The sequence below is a fragment of the Corapipo altera genome, unplaced genomic scaffold (assembly GCF_003945725.1).
Source record: "Corapipo altera isolate COAL_440 unplaced genomic scaffold, ASM394572v1 79, whole genome shotgun sequence".
In the NCBI taxonomy this organism is placed as follows: domain Eukaryota; kingdom Metazoa; phylum Chordata; class Aves; order Passeriformes; family Pipridae; genus Corapipo; species Corapipo altera.
This window is the reverse complement of record NW_020884927.1, coordinates 1,663,866-1,683,446: the sequence shown is the minus strand read 5'-3', so window position 1 is coordinate 1,683,446 and position 19,581 is coordinate 1,663,866. Positions and strand designations below refer to the sequence as shown.

At 54.8% G+C, this 19,581-nt stretch overlaps 1 protein-coding gene across 8 annotated transcripts in view; it reads right to left on the bottom strand.

The window, feature by feature from the left end:
• The window catches only part of CACNA1E (calcium voltage-gated channel subunit alpha1 E), a 107,399-nt gene that overhangs the window by 26,104 nt on the left and 61,714 nt on the right, over nucleotides 1-19,581 (bottom strand). For 5 of the 8 annotated variants that reach the window (XM_027658370.1, XM_027658374.1, XM_027658372.1 and 2 more), the window contains exons 9-26: nucleotides 17,477-17,592; nucleotides 16,470-16,523; nucleotides 16,091-16,219; nucleotides 15,611-15,820; nucleotides 14,230-14,342; nucleotides 13,874-13,986; nucleotides 13,605-13,736; nucleotides 13,195-13,267; nucleotides 12,693-12,810; nucleotides 12,305-12,372; nucleotides 11,008-11,105; nucleotides 7,855-7,911; nucleotides 6,350-6,955; nucleotides 5,979-6,253; nucleotides 5,186-5,345; nucleotides 4,511-4,640; nucleotides 3,899-3,958; nucleotides 3,472-3,578 (exon numbers count right to left, since the gene is read on the bottom strand). In XM_027658370.1, coding sequence (XP_027514171.1) covers nucleotides 3,472-3,578; nucleotides 3,899-3,958; nucleotides 4,511-4,640; nucleotides 5,186-5,345; nucleotides 5,979-6,253; nucleotides 6,350-6,955; nucleotides 7,855-7,911; nucleotides 11,008-11,105; nucleotides 12,305-12,372; nucleotides 12,693-12,810; nucleotides 13,195-13,267; nucleotides 13,605-13,736; nucleotides 13,874-13,986; nucleotides 14,230-14,342; nucleotides 15,611-15,820; nucleotides 16,091-16,219; nucleotides 16,470-16,523; nucleotides 17,477-17,592 — 2,619 coding nt within the window. The remainder of the gene's footprint in view (nucleotides 1-3,471; nucleotides 3,579-3,898; nucleotides 3,959-4,510; nucleotides 4,641-5,185; nucleotides 5,346-5,978; nucleotides 6,254-6,349; nucleotides 6,956-7,854; nucleotides 7,912-11,007; nucleotides 11,106-12,304; nucleotides 12,373-12,692; nucleotides 12,811-13,194; nucleotides 13,268-13,604; nucleotides 13,737-13,873; nucleotides 13,987-14,229; nucleotides 14,343-15,610; nucleotides 15,821-16,090; nucleotides 16,220-16,469; nucleotides 16,524-17,476; nucleotides 17,593-19,581) is intronic. The other 3 variants (XM_027658377.1, XM_027658371.1, XM_027658376.1) reach the window with 1 other exon arrangement.

The following is a 19,581-nucleotide window of genomic DNA, read 5'->3' as shown; positions in this document are numbered from 1 at the left end:
GGAACCTACCTTCAAAGCCAAAATAGTTCCCATCCAAATTCTGCCAAATCACCTCCATTGAGAAATCCACTGATTAAGAGCCTGAACTGCAGCACAGAATCTCCTGCAACCCAGCAGGACACTCACTTGGACAAGCCAAGGTGGGCTACAAGGTCCTTAGCTGTAACCAAACCTCTGGCCCTGTTTGAGCTGAATCCCTGCCATGTGCACACAGAGCACTCAGCGCCGCAGGCAAAGCCTACAGGTAAAACATTTCTTAAAACACATAAAAGTAACCCCAGACCCTGGCTGCATGTTAGTCCAACAGGTGGAAGGTCTGTTGAAAAGGGGATAGTTTAACTTCGCAGCACTTCTCTGGTGGGACCTCTGTCCTGACCAGCCTCACACCAGGTTATTCTGCAGTATGTAGGGGTCCCTCTTGCTTCCAGACACTGATGTCAACTGGTAGAAGGAGATGCCAGAAAGAGGCACCTCTGCTTGGCACCTGCCCTTGCTCACCAGGTAAGATGAGGGCTACACACTGACCACTCAACCTCCCCACCACCTCTGGGCAGCTGTGCAGAGACACGAGCGAGTACCACTCCACTGCACTGTGCCTCCTCAGAGGGTGCCACAGGAGGCATAAGTGAGCAGGGTCTTTAGTGATGGTTCTGGTTATTCCAGCTAACTGAATTTGAACTCTTTGGAGATTTATGGCTTTTTATTCAGGCCGTGTATGGATTGATGTCTTAGCTTTCCACGTGGAGAGCTATGGATGAGCCGAGACGGCCTCTTGCTCAGGATGCACAGGCTCTGAGGGAGCAATGGACAAGCCATGATGGCACAGGAAGAGATGGCTTTATGGGTGGGCTCTTGCTTACTGGTGATTTGGATGTGGCACCAACAGTCAGCAGATGATGTTGGCACCACCCACAGCCACACAGGACCCCTGTGGGAAAACCAAACCACACAGGGGAGGCAAAACGGGGCAGAAAATTGCCATGGCACATCCCAGCACTCCTACTGGGAAGTGCTGGACTCAGCCACCAGCTGCTCTCATCCAAGGTAATCGCTGCAGCCGCTCCATGGCCATCACTGCTGACCCAGCACCATGGAGGAGAGGAGAGGGAGTACGAGAAGGAGGACAATCACCCCACCCGAGACCCATATCAGAGAGCTCATGGAGGGACAAAAAAAGGAGATGGATTCAAACATCACCACCAGGGTTTTCCCATCGAGACCAGGAGGGAGGGTGGGAGGGAGGGTGTCAGGGTGGGACACGTAGACCTGGTGAACATCCTGCAGCTCCAGGGGGTGTAGCAGTGATGGGCTGCCAAGAGGAGAGGCAGGTGTTCTTATAAATGCTTTATAATGTATAAACCCATCAGAAATCGCCATGGCTCCTTTGTTCCCCTCACTCCCAAAGCCATGAGATCATCTCCTCCAGCAGGAGCCACCGTTGGAGGCGGGGAGATGGACAATCCTGCAGGTTTACATTATAAAGAGCCCCTGCCCACAACACAAGCAACTCAGTATCTACCCAGCTATGGCTACAAGAGTGAGCAGGCGACATCGATGCTTGCTGCAAACGGATGTGGAGATGCCAGGGCCTTCTCCATGGGAAGGGGTTCTGTGCCACAGCCCATGGTGGTGATCACCCTCGAGAATTCAGCTGCCCCATGCCCAGAGGGAATGTCCTTCCCTCTGGAGCATGGGTGGAGACAGGCAGGTGACAAGCAGGGCTGGAAGGAACACGGCAGCTTCCCCACATGCTCAGTGCCGGACCCTGCTAGCTCCCAGGGCAATCCCAGGAGCTGTGCCACCTTTGTGGGGTGGGGGCAAGGGGACAGCAAACACAGATTACTGTACTGTTAGCACTGGTGAGGACACTCATCCACCCAGGAGCAGGCTGAGCCATCAACCTATGCTCCTTCAGCCATCAAAAGTCTTGATGGAAGGAAAAGGCCTTGGAAGGAAAAGGCTCCCTTGTCCTCCCCTAAAGATCCTCAAACTATTCAGTGCATCATCAGGCAGGTGATGCCCTTGAGCCCTGCCAGACATGCTCTGGGGGGCTGCCCTGGCAGAGGAGGGATCAGCCAGATCCCAAAGATGCCTGATCCACCCTTGTGGTGGCCTGGGTGGCCTCCCGGGGGCTCAGAGCATTGTCCCCAGCCAGCAAACTTGCCCCATGCCCCTTACCCATGCCAGGGTCTGCAGTCATCCCCCTGCCCTGCCCAGGGGCTGGTTCATCCCCACGCTGTGTGAGCTGAATTCTCCCATGCTCCTCCCGAGGAGAGAGCAGGGGCTGAAAGCACCGGGCAAGGAATGGGGTGAGGAGGGTGAGGAAGGCAAAAGCAACGAGCCAGGGAGGGTGCAAGTGGGCGAGAACCAGGAGAAGGAGCTGCCGCCCAGTCTGGGGTGAGATGGGAGGGATGGATTACGGGCTGTAATCCATCGAGTGACCTCGGGGCTCCGACACAGTTGCCCCGAGAGCCTCGCACGGTACCTGAGCTGTGGACAAGGACAAGGCTCCAGTCTGCGTGGCTGCCAGGCCCTCCCCTCTCACCAGCACTAACGCCACCGCCGCCAGTGTCAGAGGCACAAAGAGAGAACAACAGCATGACAAAGGAGCCCGAGCCTCTCCTCTCTTCTCCTCTCCCTCCTCAGGCACCAGCAGGGCACCACAGCAGCCCTGGGGCCTGCGAGCATCACCTTGGCACCACGCACCCCTCCCTGTGCTCACGCTGCATCACCTGCCCCAACCAGCAGCACACAGGAGGGCAGAGCAGCATGAAACTCATCCCTGGGTGCTCCTCCCCTACAGGGCACAGGCACCACAGACATCCCGGTACCTGCAGGTGCCACGAGCTCAGTTCCAGAGCCCAACCACAAGGTGATGCTCAGCGAGGACACGCTGCAGGCCAAGCACACAGCACCCTGCCCTCGCTGTGGTGCTGCAGAGGCTGCTGGCACAAACCCCACCGGCCACATCCCCATCCCTGCAGGGCTCCAGAGCAACACTCCCTCTCAGAGCAGAGGAAAAGTCATCAGCCAGGAGGAACCATTTCCAGCACAAACACGTTCAGAGGGCAGCTCCACCCTGCTGGCTACTGCTTCTGCTGTCTCTGTGCACCCCGAGATGCACAGCAGGTGTATAGCTCCAGCTCTGCCACCCTTAGGTTTTCTCCCCTCTCTAACAGCCCCTTCTGCTCTGTTTCAAATCTACTTTTACCATCAACCTCTTCCTAGCACCTCCAGCTCGCCTTGCCTTGCTCCCTGCCTGCTTCCTCACCAGCATTTGACAAACAAGGAGAAATACATCTCTGGAGCAGCCCCACACCACTGCCAGGAGCCATCCCAGAAGCAGAGCAGAAGGGTGCAGAGAAATAAAAAAAACAAAGTCAGGGTCCAGTAGCCATAAGACACAGCTGCATTCTTTTCCCACCACAGCCAAGGGAAGGCAGGGAGCTGAAAAGGATGGTGGCCACTTACGCCAAGGCAAAAGCCACCAGTGCTCCCACCACAACGATGAAATCCAGGATGTTCCAGAGGTCTCGGAAGTAGGAGCCGTCCTGCAGGATCAAGCCTTGATCAATCATCTGGAGGGGAGAAACAGAGAGAAAAACAGGCAAGAAATGAGCAGCTCAGACATCAAGTGGAAGCAGTCACTGGTAGGACAAGCTGGGGAGTAGCAGATGCATCCCTGTGTCCTGGGTACAGGTCAAGGAGCATCATATTTGTGTGGAAGCCTGGAGGCTGATAAAACTGGTGCTGAGCATTCTGGACTCCCACTGCTGAGAACCAAACTTTAGGGTCTCTGCCACCCAGATTTAGGACCAGAACTGAAAAACTGAGCTATTTCCCATCCCCTACAAGGATGCTGCTGGTCTCAGCACCCACAGCCTGCAAGGGCTCTTACCTTGATAACCATCTCAAAGGTGAAGACGCCAGTGAAGACATAGTCAAAATACCTCAGGACCTGCAGAGAGAGGTCACGGGTGCTCTGCAGCCGCTGTCAAGCAAACAGGCCCACTTGTACCCACCCAGACCCCGCTACCACCCCACACCGTGGCTCGCCTGGCTCAGGTGCAGACAGAGGGTTGGTTTCCTCACCCCAAACCCAGCCTGTTCCCTAAGAGTTCAGTACAGTCATAAACCCAGCCTGTGTAGGCAGGAGGGAATAATTTCCTGTGCATGGCGCAAGTGGCTTGGGACCCATGGTGTGAGCTGGAATCGTGTGTCTCCACGCCAGTGGCTGTGAACACCAGCATCTAAAGTAGTTTAAGCTACTTTACTGCTGACAAGGTGCCCTGGTCTGCAGCCCGGGCTCTAAACCCCTCGTGTGGGAAGCTGGGGTTTACAAAGGAAGGTGATAAGGAAGAAGCCAGACTCCATGGCACAGTGCAGGTGCTGCCACCAGCTGCCCTGATTCCCTGTCCCACACGTGCCCCACCACAGAAGCTAAAATTCTACAGGACCTCTGCCTGCACTGCCCTGCGGGACAGGGGGAGCGGGAGAGGGTTGCAATCACTTTGTTGCGGTCGGAGTTGGTGAGGACGGGATCCTCGGCCGCCAGGGCGATGCTGCTGGCGGCGATCACCAGGAGGATGCACATCTCGAAGTAGCGCAGGTTCACGATGTAGTGGCAGGCCCTCCGCACCCTGTGGGGACACAGCCCGACACCCCGACCTGTGAGCCCCCGGCAGGGCCCAGCCACGGCCCACGCGCAAAACCCACCCCACGTCACCGCCTTCCAGGGCGGAAAGATGGGCAGCAAAGTCTGAGGAGCAAGAGAAGGGAGCCCAGGGTGAATTTGGGCTTGCTGACCCCTTTGCTTGGCTGTCCCAATCCACCCAGACATCCCACAACCAGGCAGGGAAAGTCTCTGAGAAATTGGGGTGCTTATTCTTCCAGGTTGCTGGAGCTGGGGAAGAGCTACAGGGGAGTATAAAACTGCAGATAAATATAACAAGTAACGAATAAAAATCCCAACTAGCCATCAGCAGTTGGGAGAGAGAGCCAAGAGTGTGGCTGGCACAGAGGGAGAGCATTGTGGGGCCTGGGGAACACCACAGCTGGTTATCAAGACCAGGAGATATTCAGACTCCCTCCCATGGGGATTCCCTGTTTTTGGTGATGTCAAGGGGTCTTTCCTCTTGCAGCCCTCCCCAGCCCTGGGGCTCCTATGATCCAAAAAATGTCTCACGGGTTGGTGGTGCTGAAGATGAACATGGAGCTGTGTGGCACCATCGCTTTGCCTGTCTCGCTTTTTTCCTTCTTCCGCTTCTTCTTCTCCATTTCCTCCTCATCCTCTTTGGTCTCGGCCTCCTTTAAGGGGCTGGCTTCACCATCTGTCTTGTTGCTAACTGCAGGAAAGCGAGAGCCTTTGCCCGGCCTTGCACCCAGACAGCACCCTGGGGTGTCCCTGCCACATACAGGCACAAGCAAACACCCTGACTCCTGCTTTAAATCCCTGTGCTGTTATGGGGAGAGGGACCCCCCCCCTCTCAGACGGAAATAAAAAGAGACGAGCTGCTGGGATGAAGCAGACGAAATGGGGTTTAACAAGGCCAGTTTTCACCATGCTGTTTAATTAATAACACTGTTTAAAGCAGTTCACCTTGACAGCGAGAATGCTGTTAAGGTGTTTGAGAGGCAGCAAGCTGGTGGAGGCTGTGCACGTGTCAGGAAAAACAGGGAATGCGAGTGTTTTGCCCAGGCAGAGAGGAAGGGGGAATGAGGAATCAGATGAAGGGGTGGATGGGAAGAAGGTGAGGAAGGGACATGGTCCCCAGGGGATGGTGGCACATCAGCATTACATTTGGGGCTCCCCTGCGAAACCAGGGTGCTGGAGGGAGGTGCTGCAAGGAGCAGCAAAGAAATCCCCCCCCCCTCCAGTTGATGGATGTGGACAGGAAAAGCCATGCAAGTGGCTTTCCATTCCCACAGGGTCCCTGAGGGCTGGGACAGGGGCTCAGGAAAGAGAGATGGGTCCTCACTCTGTACCACAGCGGAGTCGTGGACATCGATCATGATGGTGGTGCTCTCCGTGGCCTTCTCGGTGTTGGGGGTGATGGAGGAGAGGTCGGGCTCGCTCCGGCTGACGGTGCGACTGCCCTGCAGCAGTGCCTGCTCGCTGGTGTCCGGGCTGCTGCAGTCCTGCTCTGTCAGGTTGCCTGTCTTACCCCCGTGGGGCTCGGGGGCTGCATGTGGGGGGCTCCCCTTCTTGGCAGTCCCAATCAGGTCAGCATCACCGGCAGGGACCCCGTTTGTCCTGCAGGAGAGATGTGAGAGAAAACAAGGTGTGAGAGGATAGGGAGAGAGGATGAGGAGCTGTGGCAATGGCAAGATGCCTTCCCCAGTTACCAACCTGACGGACTCTCCGCTCGCCTCTGGCTCCGCCTGAATCAGCGCCTCGGCTGCGGCCACGTCCCCACGCCGGTCCCCATCCTGTGCCCCCTCCATGGTGCTGGCCTCCTCCAGACCCATCTCCTGGCTGGCCGAGCGGCTCCCCAAGATGCCAGCTTGCTCCTTCCCTTCCATCCGGGCTCTGCGGTGCCGGCTGCGCCGCTGGCTCTGCCTCATCCTGGCCCTATCCTCGATGCTGCCGCCTGCCCCGTCCTGCTCGCCCGGCTCACAGTTCCCATGGCATGATTTCTGCTGCCACATATCCTTGTCCCGCTTGGCCCGGGGCGATGGGCTCCTCCTGTCCTCACCACCGCCGGGGTTGGCTCCCGGGACAGCCTGCTCCGGTCCCTCAGCCAGCGGCCGCTCGCCCTTGCCCTGCTCCTCGGCGCATTTCTCCAGGGTGACGCCATCCCCGGGTTTCTTCCTGCGGAAGATGCTGGCGTGGGGGTTGATGAGGGGCGGCTCGTCCTTGTTGATGCCCTCCTGGCTGGACATCTGCATGTGCCGGCGCAGCTGGCTGGTGCGCTGCTCCCACACCGACATGTGGTGCCGCCGCCGCCGCTCCCGCCTGCGATGGGGCACAGCAAGGGGTCAGCATCCTGGCTGACCCCACCTCCCACCAGGTGAAGCACCCGCCCCGGATTTAATCTGGGAATCCCAGGGAGAGGGAAATGCCACCACCAGGGTTACAGGCTGTGCTAAGACTTCGTCAGCATCCCCCTGGTGCTGGCAGGGGCTGGAAACAGGGCTGAGAGTGTACTTCTGGCCCCTTCAGAAGGCATCGGGCTGATGGATGACCAGCCCCAGCAGCCTCACTGCTGCCCTGAAGCTTTCATGTCCAGCTTCTAGGAGCAGACAGCACCCTGGCTTGCCCTATCCCAGACAGGCAGGGACCACCTTCCTCTTGTGTGATTGCCTGGAGCCACCTTAAATATGGGCCAAGCCCTCTCGCTGCATACAGGGACCCTTTTTTGCCTCTCGCCAGCACATCTCGGGTAGGAAGCCTGCCCCGAGGCTTGGGGAGCAGCAATTTTTACTGTCTGCAGGGGAAGGAGCTGCATTGGGCTTCTCTGTGTGGAGGACTAGGTTATGCGACGAAAACCTTAGCAGTGTCCTAAGTTCGCCGGCAAACACCCTGGAGCAGACAGACGTGCCCTTCCCGACACACCTAAGGCACAGGGAAACACCCACGAGCACATACACCGCTCACACACCGCGCACGGCACATCCACGGGCGGCGACACGCACGTACGGCACAGCACCACACACGGGGGGTCCGGCACACACCCAACCGCACGCACGCACGAACGGGGTGCACGGCAGCACACGGATACAGGTACACACACGCGGCCACCCCCTCCCCGCCCTGCCGAGGGGGCCGGAGGGGAGCGGGGTGTGCCCCGGCCCCGCGGACGCACAGACAGCACAGGAGCCACAGACGGACACGCGCCCCCGCGGCCCACATACAGGTGGCTGCTGCGTGGCTCCCACATCGACATGTGGTGTCTCCTCCGCCTGTCTCTTCTGGGGAGGAAAAATAAACGGGTTCAATCCCCCTCTTCGCCCCTCCTTCCACTCCTGTGGGCAGCGCGGAGAGGCGTCCCCCCACCCCGGGCAGCCAGCATCTCTTTGCCGAGCGGCTGCTGGGCAGTGAGTCCCTGCGTGTGCACAGTGAAGCCCCACTTGTACGACAGCAGGGGGCTGCCCACAATCCCCCTGACACGCTGTGGTCCATTCCGTGGGGGCCACGGAGCCCCCCCCACACCACGCAAGGAGAGAGCAGTCCTTCAGAAGCCCCCATCCGTCCTTGGATATTTAACAGCTGTTTCAAACTGCTCCAACTTCACTTTTCCCAAGAAAAACGTGGTAATTGGAAAGAGGAAGGAGTGCATCAGAGCTGTCACCATGCTGCCCTAGGACTACAGAGGGGAACATGAAGCTCCCCAGCAAATGCAAGGCACAAGCCCAGGGTGAGATGCCACAGAGCTCCTGTCACTTGAGCAGCCCCCACACAGAGAAAATTAACAGGGCTGGCAGTGTCCTTCACCCCCACCAGCAGCTGGGGAGATTCCAGGCTTTAACCTTCATATCAACACAGAAAAGATTCAGATAAGTACAGCTCCAAGCAAACTGCCCCAAGTAGATGCAATCACAGAATCATAGACCCCCTTAAGTTGGATGGATCTACAAGGATTGTCGAGTCCAACCCCTGGCACTGCACAAGACAACCCCAAGATTCACACCACGTGCCTGAAATCATTGTCCAAATGCTTCTTGAGCTCTGGCAGGCTCAAGACCACCCCCTAAGAGTTTGAAGACGCTCCCCATTGTCCTACCACTTGTCAAAAAAACACCTTGTCAAAAGTCCCTCTCCAGCTCTCTTACAGCCCCTTTAGGTACTGGAAGGTGCTTTAAGGTCTCCCTGGAGCTTCCTCTTCTCCAGGCTGAACAACCTCAACTCTCTCAGCCTGTCCCCTCAGGGGAGGTGCTCTGGTCACGCTGGTCCTTACGGCATGGGAACAGCCCAGCGCCACGCTCAAGGCAAGGGATCGAGTTGCAGGCACCCACCACCGTCCCCACAGCAAGTGCCCGAGCCTCCGAACGCATCCACGCACCACGCTGGGCACCAGCACATGACAGCACCCGCACGCGTCCATCTGGCCACCCACTCGCCAAACGGCCCCGCGCCATCTGCACCGCGGCGCCCGCGTACGAACACAACACCCCGACCGGCACCGCCCGCCCCAGCCCGGCCATGTGGGAGCACTCATCCCCTGGGAGCGCTCGTCCCCTGGGAGCGCTCGTCCCCGCGGGCCGCCGGACCCCTCTGCAGGCAGGAATGCTGTACCGACCTGCCCGCGCTGGGTACCCACCGAGGAGTGAAGCCATCCGTGCCTGCGCACACTCAGAGGCAGAGGCCAGCTCTGCTCTGGCTTGTCCCTTGCTCTGCTGTCCCCACTGTCCCTCCCTGGCTGCTGGCACCACCAAAAGCACATCAGAGCCGATGCTGGCAACAGTCACCCCACCACGGCATCACACTACCTGCCCCAACCCTATCCATCCTCATGAGTGGGAGGAGTTGGAAAAAAAGACCTGTGAATGTCAATACCTCTCATTTCAATGCCATAAGAACAATAAAGGAAAGGTTAGAGACTGTTTTCCCAACCAGCTCTACCTCACAATGACTAGAAAGCTTTATCAGGGATGTGCAGTGTGGGCAAATCCTTTACTGCCCTAATATATTCCATCTCCCCCTCTTCCTCTCTTCTATCTGTCCATTCTTCATTCTTTCCTGCAGCCTAAATCCCTCTATTTCCTCACTTTATCCAACACATTCCCACTGGTAGCCAGAAACAGTCATGACATACAGACTCCACTATCTTTCCCATAATCCTGCTGGGTACTTGGCCAGACACAGATTTATTATGAACATCCCATCACCCCCAAAACAAGGTGAAATCTGTGGTTGCTGGGAGGGCAGGCAGGGCTCACAAGTACCCCTGGTTCCTGCTCCCTCTAAAACCATGAGTGGGGAGACCATCAGATCCCACCACTGCCAAACCAGGGAGGGGGCTGGTGCCAATGCTGCCTCTGACCCCCCCAGATCAGCACTGAAAACAGCAGTTTCTCTCAGCAAATCTGCAAGAGATTCTGCCGTGTACGAGCTTGGCTGGGTTTCAAAGCATAACGAAACCTTAAAATTCCCTGGGAAGGGATTCTATAAAAAAAAAAAAAAAAAAGGGGGGGGGGAGAAAAAAAATAATCCCTTCAGCTGTACTGAAATGTACTGTTTTGGGAAACAAATCAAAACGCCTCGTTCCAATGTTGACTTTGAAAGTTTTATGTGATTTAGACCATATGACACTGCAAAATAAAGAGAAAAAAGGCATCTAGAAAGGAAAAAACAGAATTTTCTCCTGCTGAAACACAGAGACAAGGCTCCTTAACACCATGCTGCGGGTTTATGTAGTTTGAGGCTTTTTCTCCTTGCTCAAATCAAATTTCTGTACAATCAAACGTTGTTTCACAAACCTGCTCCATCTCTCCTAACTGCATTCACTCCCAAGGAAGGAGCCTGGGGGAGATTTGTGACACTGCTGCTCCCTTCTCCCCCAGCCCTGGCTGCTCTCTTGCAGCTCTGCCACAAAGAAATGCTCCCCAGGAACAAATATCACCTCTCCTCAAGAATAGCTTGAGATACCTTCCTCCTCCCCAGCCTCCTAGCCCACCCTTAGCATCAGCCCTGAGTGTTTGAGCTCATATTTGGGGCAGAAAACCTTTTTTAGCGTATTTCTGCCATGCCCAAGCACTGGGTCTGCTGCTTGGGGTAGGGTCTGGCAACTCAAGGTCCTCTAGGGTGACCTGGTCCCTGTGCTGCCACCTCTCCAAAGGCACTGCTGCTCATGGGGAGCACAGTCCTAGATCTCAATCCATCCATCCATCCATCCTCAGGAAGACACCCAGAGAGGGTCACCCCATGCAGGGACCTCTTTTTTTTTTGTGGAAGCCCCCACAACCAGCCATACCAGGCTCTGCTGCAGCTCTGTGCCCTTCTAAGAAGCCTGGCTGGGCTCGGGGGTTCACTGGGGTAGCAGTGGTGGTGGGGAGGGGGTCACTCACTCGATAGCTGGCATGTTTGGGGCAGACATGGGGCTGACTTCTTTGGCTTTCTGAAGGGCGTGCTTCTGGTTAAAGGCCTCCTCTTCCTCCTGCTCATCCTGCAGAGAAAAGAGGGGCATTGCTTAGTGGGATGATGGGATTTCAAGGGAAGGTGCAGCCATGTGAAGGATCTGCAGGGTCACCCTACATGCCAAAGCATGAGGGACAAAGGGGGGGCCTGTATTTCCAGAAACAGCCTTTATTTTCATTGTGCCGTGGGGATGCAACTTCCCCACTACACCAGATCTTACTGAAGGCGTGAGCTCTACTTAAATAAGTGAACCCAGCCCACTCCAGGCAAGAGCTAGAACAGCCCCAGACAGCGTAGACAAGCTCAGCCCTCCCTGCTTCACAGTCACAGGGGCTACACAGGCATCCCCCTAACAGAGTGGGAGGTAAGGCATCCATGAATGACCCCGGCAGAGACCGGATTGATTTAATGAGTATGGTTGTGTCTCCGGAGCAAAAAATGTCATTAGGAGTCATTAGCGAGCATTCAGCCTTTTCAGAAACTCAGCACTCTCCTAATTGATGCTGCTGGCACTCCGTGGGGCTCTCCCATCCCTCTCACCCCAGAAGCAGCAGCAGCCCCTGGAAGTGCCATCTGCACCCACTGTGGGAGGACAGGGACACCTCCCCCCAAGCACCCCTTAGGCAAACCAGCACCATGCTCCATTTCGGGTCAGATTTATACCAGTGCAGAAGCCTCGCAGTGAGCCCCAAGGACATGAATAACAGGCACGGGCTCTACAAAAATCTGGTCCCCACGGGATCACTGGTCTGCTCCAAAGAGCGGCAATGACCCTTGCAGCTCTCTCCTATTCACAGTTATCCAGATGGTGCTCCAACCATTTAGCATTCCCAAAATATTTCCCAGCATGGTCTTAAAAACAGGTAAGCCCAATAACCTTCTTAAGCACCAGTCTAAATTGCATCCTAAATCACATTCGCTGCCCTGCGGGCAGATGGGGATTAAATACTGACACCACTGAAAAGTGCTTCCCACTCCACATCTCCAGAGTGCTCCAGAAAATAACAGTCCCCACACCAGATCCCATCCAACAGACGAGGGTTATCTCGATCTGACTGGAAGCAAACAGAACTGGGGAGCTTAAATGGAGAAACAGTTAAAGCCACACTTGAAGTGTGGGTGTTCCTGAAGAGATCAGCAGGTTTAAGCACTTTCCTAAATCAAAGTCTAAATGGCTTTGCCCCCACTCCCTTCACAAAAGAAGGAAAAGGAGCAGCAGGAAGGTACCTTGGTGAGTTCCTGGGCGTTGGCCAGGTTGTCCACGGCAATGGCCAAGAAGACGTTGAGCAGAGTATCTGTGAGCAGCTAAGGATGCACAAGCTGTGTGTTAAGGACATGCTTGTCTGCAGCTACCAGAGGAGGGTGGCCCTGATGGCTCCTCGCAGTGAGGAGCAGCCAAAGGCATAAACTCCTCACTCATCCCATTTAAACAGCCCTCAGTGCACCTCCAGACAGCTGCTCCTCTGCACTTGGGATACCCAGCACTGCCACATGTGTGGTGTGTCTTTCCCAGCTGGGAGAGAAGGAAGGAGCAGAGGGTGGGGAGGGGAATGCCCCCAGAGAGGGTGATAAGATGGGGTTGTCACCACTCAAAGCACATCAGCCATGTGGATACAGTTTCCAAACAAGGTGAGGACGATGAAATAGATGGAGGACCACATCCCTGAGCGAACGCCTCCCTGGGAGCGGATGCCATTGTACATCACCTCGTTCCAGTCCTCACCAGTCAGGATCTGCAGGAAAGCAACACAGCATCTCTGTCACCTGCACCTTCTTGTCACCTGGATCTCTCCCACCAATACATAGGAGCCAAGTACAGAGACCCTGTGCAGTGGATAACCCAGCTCCTGAGCATCAGCACCTGAGGGAGATCACACTGGACATTGCTGAGGATTCACATCTCCTCAGAAGAGTTTTGAAACTCTTCATCTTCTGTAACAGAGGTGGAAGAGTTTCCATCTCTTGCCATCCACTTTGTTATACAGGAGAGGGAGGAAGCGAATTATATCCTAACAGCTGATAGAGGGGAGCCTGTTTGGTTTAAAGAGCCCCTTCCAGCCATGGGGGAGTGAGTCCCAAGTCCCTTTAGTTGTGTTCCCTTGCAGTCCAGCTCCTACCTGAAACACTGTCATGATGGCTGCAGGGAAAGTGTCAAAGTTGGCTGATGGAGTCCCATCCATGAAGTTAAACCTGGAAAGGGGAACCGGAACATAAACAGGATGAAATACCAAGGTCAACAAACCCCTGACTGCTATGCTATCAGCTCTCTTGTGCTTAGGAGGATCTTTCCTCAGTCCAAAAAAGGTCTCCTGAATATTTGGTGCGAGAAACCAAAAAGTCTCCTGCCTAGAAGGACCCTCACAGCCCAAAGGTACCCCCCGAGCAGGGACTTCCGTGTGGGAGAAGTACCACTGTTAGGAGGAGACTGAGGAGGAAGGCTTACAGTCTTCCTGGGCACCTAAAGAGGGTGTCATCACTTGGTTTTAACACCAAGAAATTCCTATTCCTCAGACTTGAAACAACCTACCTGCCTCCAAACAGCTGCATTCCCAGCAGGGCAAAGACCACAATGAAGAGGAAGAGGAGGAAGAGAAGACTGATAATAGACTTCATGGAGCTCATCAGGGAGACCACCAAATTTCTCAGGGATGCCCAGTACCTAGAAAAGAGAGACATTGCTGGAGCACTCACAGTGATGCTGACCTCACCAGCAGGAGAGCAGGAGTGACTGGATCTGGGCTGCAGCCCCAGTCTGAGATGGAGACTGACAGGCTCTGATGGTTGGTTGGTACGCACTTGGTTATTTTAAATATCCGCAGGAGACGAAGGGCTCGCAGGACACTGATCCCAAAAGAGGTTCCTGGTCTGAATATAGCCCAAACCACTTCAAAGATGCTTCCCACTGTGACCTGAGAAACAGACACAGCCACAAGTCAAAGACAGGCTCAGGACAGGCTGTTGCCGGAAAACATAATGTGCCTAAAGATGAGGCACCCACCACCCTGCCCAAGACCTGGTGTCTCAGGATGGCACAGGGAGGCTGCCCCAGCAGAAAGGGCTCCCCTGCCCACTGTAAGGGCCATCCCATTCTCCCCCTTGGTGCCTTATGTTGCATCTTCCCCCACACCCACAGCATCTCCAGACCTGCTTACCCCACAGTCAAAGCAGTTGAAGGAAGAATGGAAATAAAGGCGTGGCCCCATCCCGTACATCTTTAAGGACATCTCCAGCAGGAAGAGCCCAAGAAACAGGAACTCTGCATAGTCTAAAAGAGAAAACCCAAACATGCTACCCTGGGGACAGTGCATGCACCCACCTGTCACCATACAGCACACCACAGAAATGGGACAAGTCAAGGACCACACTGTATCCTCAGGCTCTCAGAGTCTGGGGATGAAGGAAGCTTGTCTGTGAGGAGTTAATTTGTATGTAACAGAGCATCAACCCCATGGCTTAATTCTTCAGGGTAGATACACCTGTGTCCCAAGGGTTTGGAAGGACCAGGGATGGCCAGCACAGAGCAGAACAGCTCTTCAGCATGATTTGACAGTGGTTGAGGCGTATGCAAAGACATCAACCACATGACACTATAGGGGAATATTAGCAACCTGGATTTAAATCATTGCACGGCTGGAACTTGGCCAGGGAAACCAAGCCGAACAGCCAAGTGCCAGTGAAAAGCTTCTCCAGCTATTTCCTCAACGTTTAGCAGGCAACAACCTGCTCTTCCCCTTGTCCAGAAGATGCTTCTCACCACGACCAGCTGCCGTACCACACCAGAGCGTGCTGGGATCCTGGCAGGCCCAAGCACACCACTGCAGATTTGGGTACACACGGTGGTTGACAGGGACATTTTCAAGGTAAGAATAACAAGCAGCACTACTGCAGCAGCAGCAGCTCAGGAGTAACACACGACTGCCGTGGGGCTGACCACACTGCTCTGCACTTTGTCCATGCTGGGATAGACATGGGTGTAGTGCCTTTGAGACCTGACCTTGTACCGTGGCCCACGGGCTGAGGGATGCTCCTGTAACTGGAAGCCCATGCCATGCTCTGCACCAAAATTTTGACTCCATGACCAGTCTCGTCCCTGCAAACTCACACCTTTCAGCAATTGCTTGTGGGCATTCAAAGACGTGTCTCCAGCAAGATTTCCATCACCACTGGTCACAATTTTAGGATAAATCCCACCGAGACCCACAGTCTATTTCTCTCTGTTGACAAACGCATTGGACCTGAAGGACACGAGGCTGGTACAACCCCTCCACATTTGCTCACAGGGCTGAGACAGCCCTTAGTGGCCACAGGGCCAAGGGTAAAGCTAAGTTCTGTGGCTGTACACACTCCTTTGTTATCAAAAGTGAATGTAATTCAGGTTATTCCCCACCCAGCTCCATACCAGCATGATTCTGGTGGGGTTCATCCCCACTCTCCAAGGAGCAAGGGTGTGCTGCAATCTCCAGCTACTAGAGACAAGAAAGTTTTGCCCACCCAGGCAGAGTTCTCACACCTACACAAAGCCCAGGGACTCACAGAGGAAGTGGGTGAGCCAGGCTGGCTGGTTGTGATGGACAATGGCCACACAGGCAGTGTTGAGAGCCACCAGGCTCAGGACGATCCAGTAGAAGACCTGGGATTTCACCATGTGGCGAACAGAGATGCGCAGGAGTCGCTCCTTGTGTCGTAAGTAGGAGGCACTGTCCATTCTGGCACCTTTGAGGCCAGACTGACTCAAGGGGTTACCTAAAGAAAAAGAGGGGGGACAAGGAGTTGGGTGCTCCAGTCAAGGTGAGAGAAGGACTTGGATGCTCCAGCCTTCCCTGCAACATGAGACAGGACAGCACTGCTCTTAAGGGACACAACTTATCCAAATGGTTATTAAGTGGCACAGGTGACAGCAGCCGAACTAGCAGAGACGGCTGATCTGTGACAGCCTCCACGTGATGGGTGTGACCCTGGCAACTCAATAAGCTGACAGAGGTTATGAGGAAGCAAGCTGCAAACTGCACTGACCCAAGGTTGGATGAAGAGGTCTTCTCTGTGCCAGCCTCCGCTCGCCCACGGAGGAGATATCGACACAGTGCTCGTCACTCGAGCCCATGGCGTCTGTCCGGTTCCTTTTGATGGTGGCTCGCCTGAGCACTGGGAAGGGAAGAGGAATGGGTGTTGGACAGTGGCAAAATTCTGCCAGCAGCCAGTTCATTAACCAGGACCTGGTGACCAGTGCTTAGGTCTGGCAAGAAGGGTTAAGCTCAGGGGTTAAGCTGTCAATCCATCTCCCCACACCCCCCTCATGGGCTGCAGATTCCACTGAGGCACCCCCAGACCTCCTGTTTCAACTAGGCAGGCAGAAAGAAGAGCAGGCAGATTTTAAAGGCATTGCTTGTCTTACCGTCTAAGGCTGAGGTCCCAGAATTTTTGTTCTCTTCAGCCAGCATGACTTCCTCTATGCAAAACACACAGTTCAGCATCAGGAGATGAGACACCATCAGACATCACTGCCTTGTACCTAATCACCTTTCCCAGCCCAGAGGCTGGCTCTAGGTTGCAAACTCTTATCAAGCATTGGTTAGGTGGGTGGCAAGCGGCAGCTACCACACATTGGGTCAGAAAGAAAAATTACTTGTAATCACCCCTTCTCCCTCCATTGTCATTAACCTCACCATGAAGCTGAACATTGTAGTCAGGTCAGGGGCTCTACAACCCAACCCAGGGCCAAAACTAAGGCCTGGGGCTCAGGGCTCATTTTGAGATACCCATATTTTACAAGTCTGAATGCTATATGAAAGTGTAAATCTTCCCTTCACAGAGCTCAACGCACTGACCTGATTCCTACAAGGAGCAAGCAAGGACATGGGCTGTGGCAACACCCACAGGCTGTCACGCTTGGCTGGGTGTCAGCAGGAAGCCTGGAACCTCCACCACCCCAAGCCCTTGCTCAGGTCCCTGACCCCAAGGCAGGAACCAGTAAGTGTATCCCCTCCAGACGGCTCCAGGAGGAGATTTAACTGGAAAACCAGTCTCACCATTCACTGCTCTACATTCCCACTGCCCACCACTGCAGGGGACTCCAGCAAACATCAAGAAAAAGGAAACCACTGCAGAGCAAAGCTGACAGCCGTGTTGTTCACAGTCTCCCCTGGAGATGTAGCACGCCTCGTGTTCAGAACATGACAGTTTCATGCCACAGAACAAGAGGTTTCATCAGCAGTTGGTGATGTCCTTGTTTGCAGCCTGGCCAGGCTGTCACACCGAGCTCACCCAACATCACCACGGGAGCACCTGAGCCACTTCGGGGTTGCACTGGATGTCGCTCAGGGATTTCTTTCCAGCCCCACCACCCCACAGGACCAGCAGTCTGTGGTGCCCCCCAGAGCCCCCCGGCCCACCAGCCTTTACCCGCTTTGTCTATCCATGCCCGGTATCCGTTGAGCTCCCGCTCAATCTGCTGCTGGCGCCGCAGCTTCATGAAGGCTCGGCGGTTCTCCACTCGCTCACGCTCTTTGGCAAACTCCCTGGGGAAGGGCAGAAGGGAGTGGTGAGAGCAGGTCCAAGGGGCAGCAGGATGTGCAGGAGAACCACGGGGATGGCAGGGACCAAGGGTTTGCCAAGGTGATTGCTGGGGAGATGCACAACCATCCCTGGCCAAAGCACGGCCAGGGGATGGGTGAATGATCAGGGAGGAGAAAAAGAGGCGTGGATGGACATGAGCAAAACCCCTGCTTGACTGCTGAGTCCTGCATGCCCCAGCTGCCACCATTCAGGGAGGATGCTCCCAGTGCCACCCAACTCCAGAACAGGCTCGGCTTCTGTGTGCCCCTTCAGGGAATAAAAACCAGGCAGTGCAAAGAGACAGTCAGGGGATGGAGCAGGGCAGGTCATGTCCCCTGCCTTTACCTCCTCCTCTGAATTCCTTTTCTTTCCAGTTTCTCATTGGATTATTTTCCCAGGACTTGAGACATCTCTGTTGTCCTCCTCTGGATTTCAGTGTCTCACAAGAACTCTCCAGGTGTGATGACCAGCCCAGAAGAGGACAACAGCTTAGGGCATCTCTGCAGTGGGCAGGAGGTCAGGCAGGAGGTCAGGAGCTCCGTGCAGACCAGGGCATATCAAACACTGAGCAACACTGGCCAGAACTGATGCTGTGCCTGCTGCAGCCTCCAACATACGTGGTGCACAAAGGCAGTAGCAACCACGTGCTCACATGCACCCCAAGCACACAGATAAACACACTCCTCAGTACACAAGACAGGATTTCACCTATAGCCCAGCCCAAAGCTGTGTGATAAGACACCCCCATTCGCAAAGTACATCAAACACAAACAGAAAAATGGAAATACTTGGCAGAGAACACAGGAGTGGCAATGCAGGCAATCTCCACCCACACCAGGGGCTGTACGTAAGATAACACGGCCAGACCTGCTTCTAGGAGGTCCCACAGCCCATGTTTGCACACACCATATACCTGGGGTACCTTGACCCGAAAGTTACACCTCCACTGATGATCACATTTGCACGCAGGGAGCATCCCTAATACCAGACATCCCCCCAGCACACCCTTCCTTCCTTGCCACATCATCAGGGGGTCACAATCTGCTGGTTGCAGCTCCCTGTTCCATCCCCAAATCCCAGCATCCACAGAACTCCAACCCGTGCCCTCATTCCCCCCTCCTGGTCCCAGGGTGCCTTGAGGGAAGCATGATTACAAAGAACAAATGGCACTGTTCTCTCTGGAAGACGAACATCTCTCTCCCCAGAGACTAGCAGCAATCTCAAGCCTCGAAAAATAAAATATGTTTAAAAGAATTGAAAGGACTGGTCTGTCTGCTGCAGTGAGAGTTCAAGTGCATTACCCCAGCTGAGCTATTACACCCCTGACACTGTGTAGGCTCTCACATGTGTGTGTGTGTGTGTGCATGTGTTTGTGTGGAAAGCCCTGAATGTTCCCTGCAATCTCTTGTTTAAGGTCCCCAGACAATTCAAGCATTTTTAATTCCTCCCCAGGAAGGTGAAGTTTCCTGCCGCTCTGGCATTAAGTACCAAATGGCTCTCCCCCTCCAGCACTGGCTTTCAGACTGAAATGAAACTTTCTTCCCAGGGCAGGAAAGGGGGAGAGAATAAAAGGCAAGGAAGAGAAAAGCAGCCTAAGTGAAGGCAAGGAGGGTGGGAGGAGATGGGGGAGAAGGAAGGACCTCTCACAGCCAACAGCTGAAATGCACTTTCAGTTTTGGGTATGCCATGCCAAAAACCCTCCTTGCCCTATCTGGAGGAAAGGCAGGAGCATTTGGCTGTGCTATCATTCCTCACCAGTCTTTGTTTGCAAATTTGGGATGTCAAAAAATGAGAAGATGCCATTTGCAGTCTGAGTTACTGGGGAAGTTGCCTGTCATCCTCTGGTCCTCCCAAGGCCTGAACCTCTGTCCCACAGGCCATAACCCCATGTCAGCCAGCACCTTGGCAGCACTTTTCCCAGCCAGACCCTGTCCATATAGAATCCTAGAATG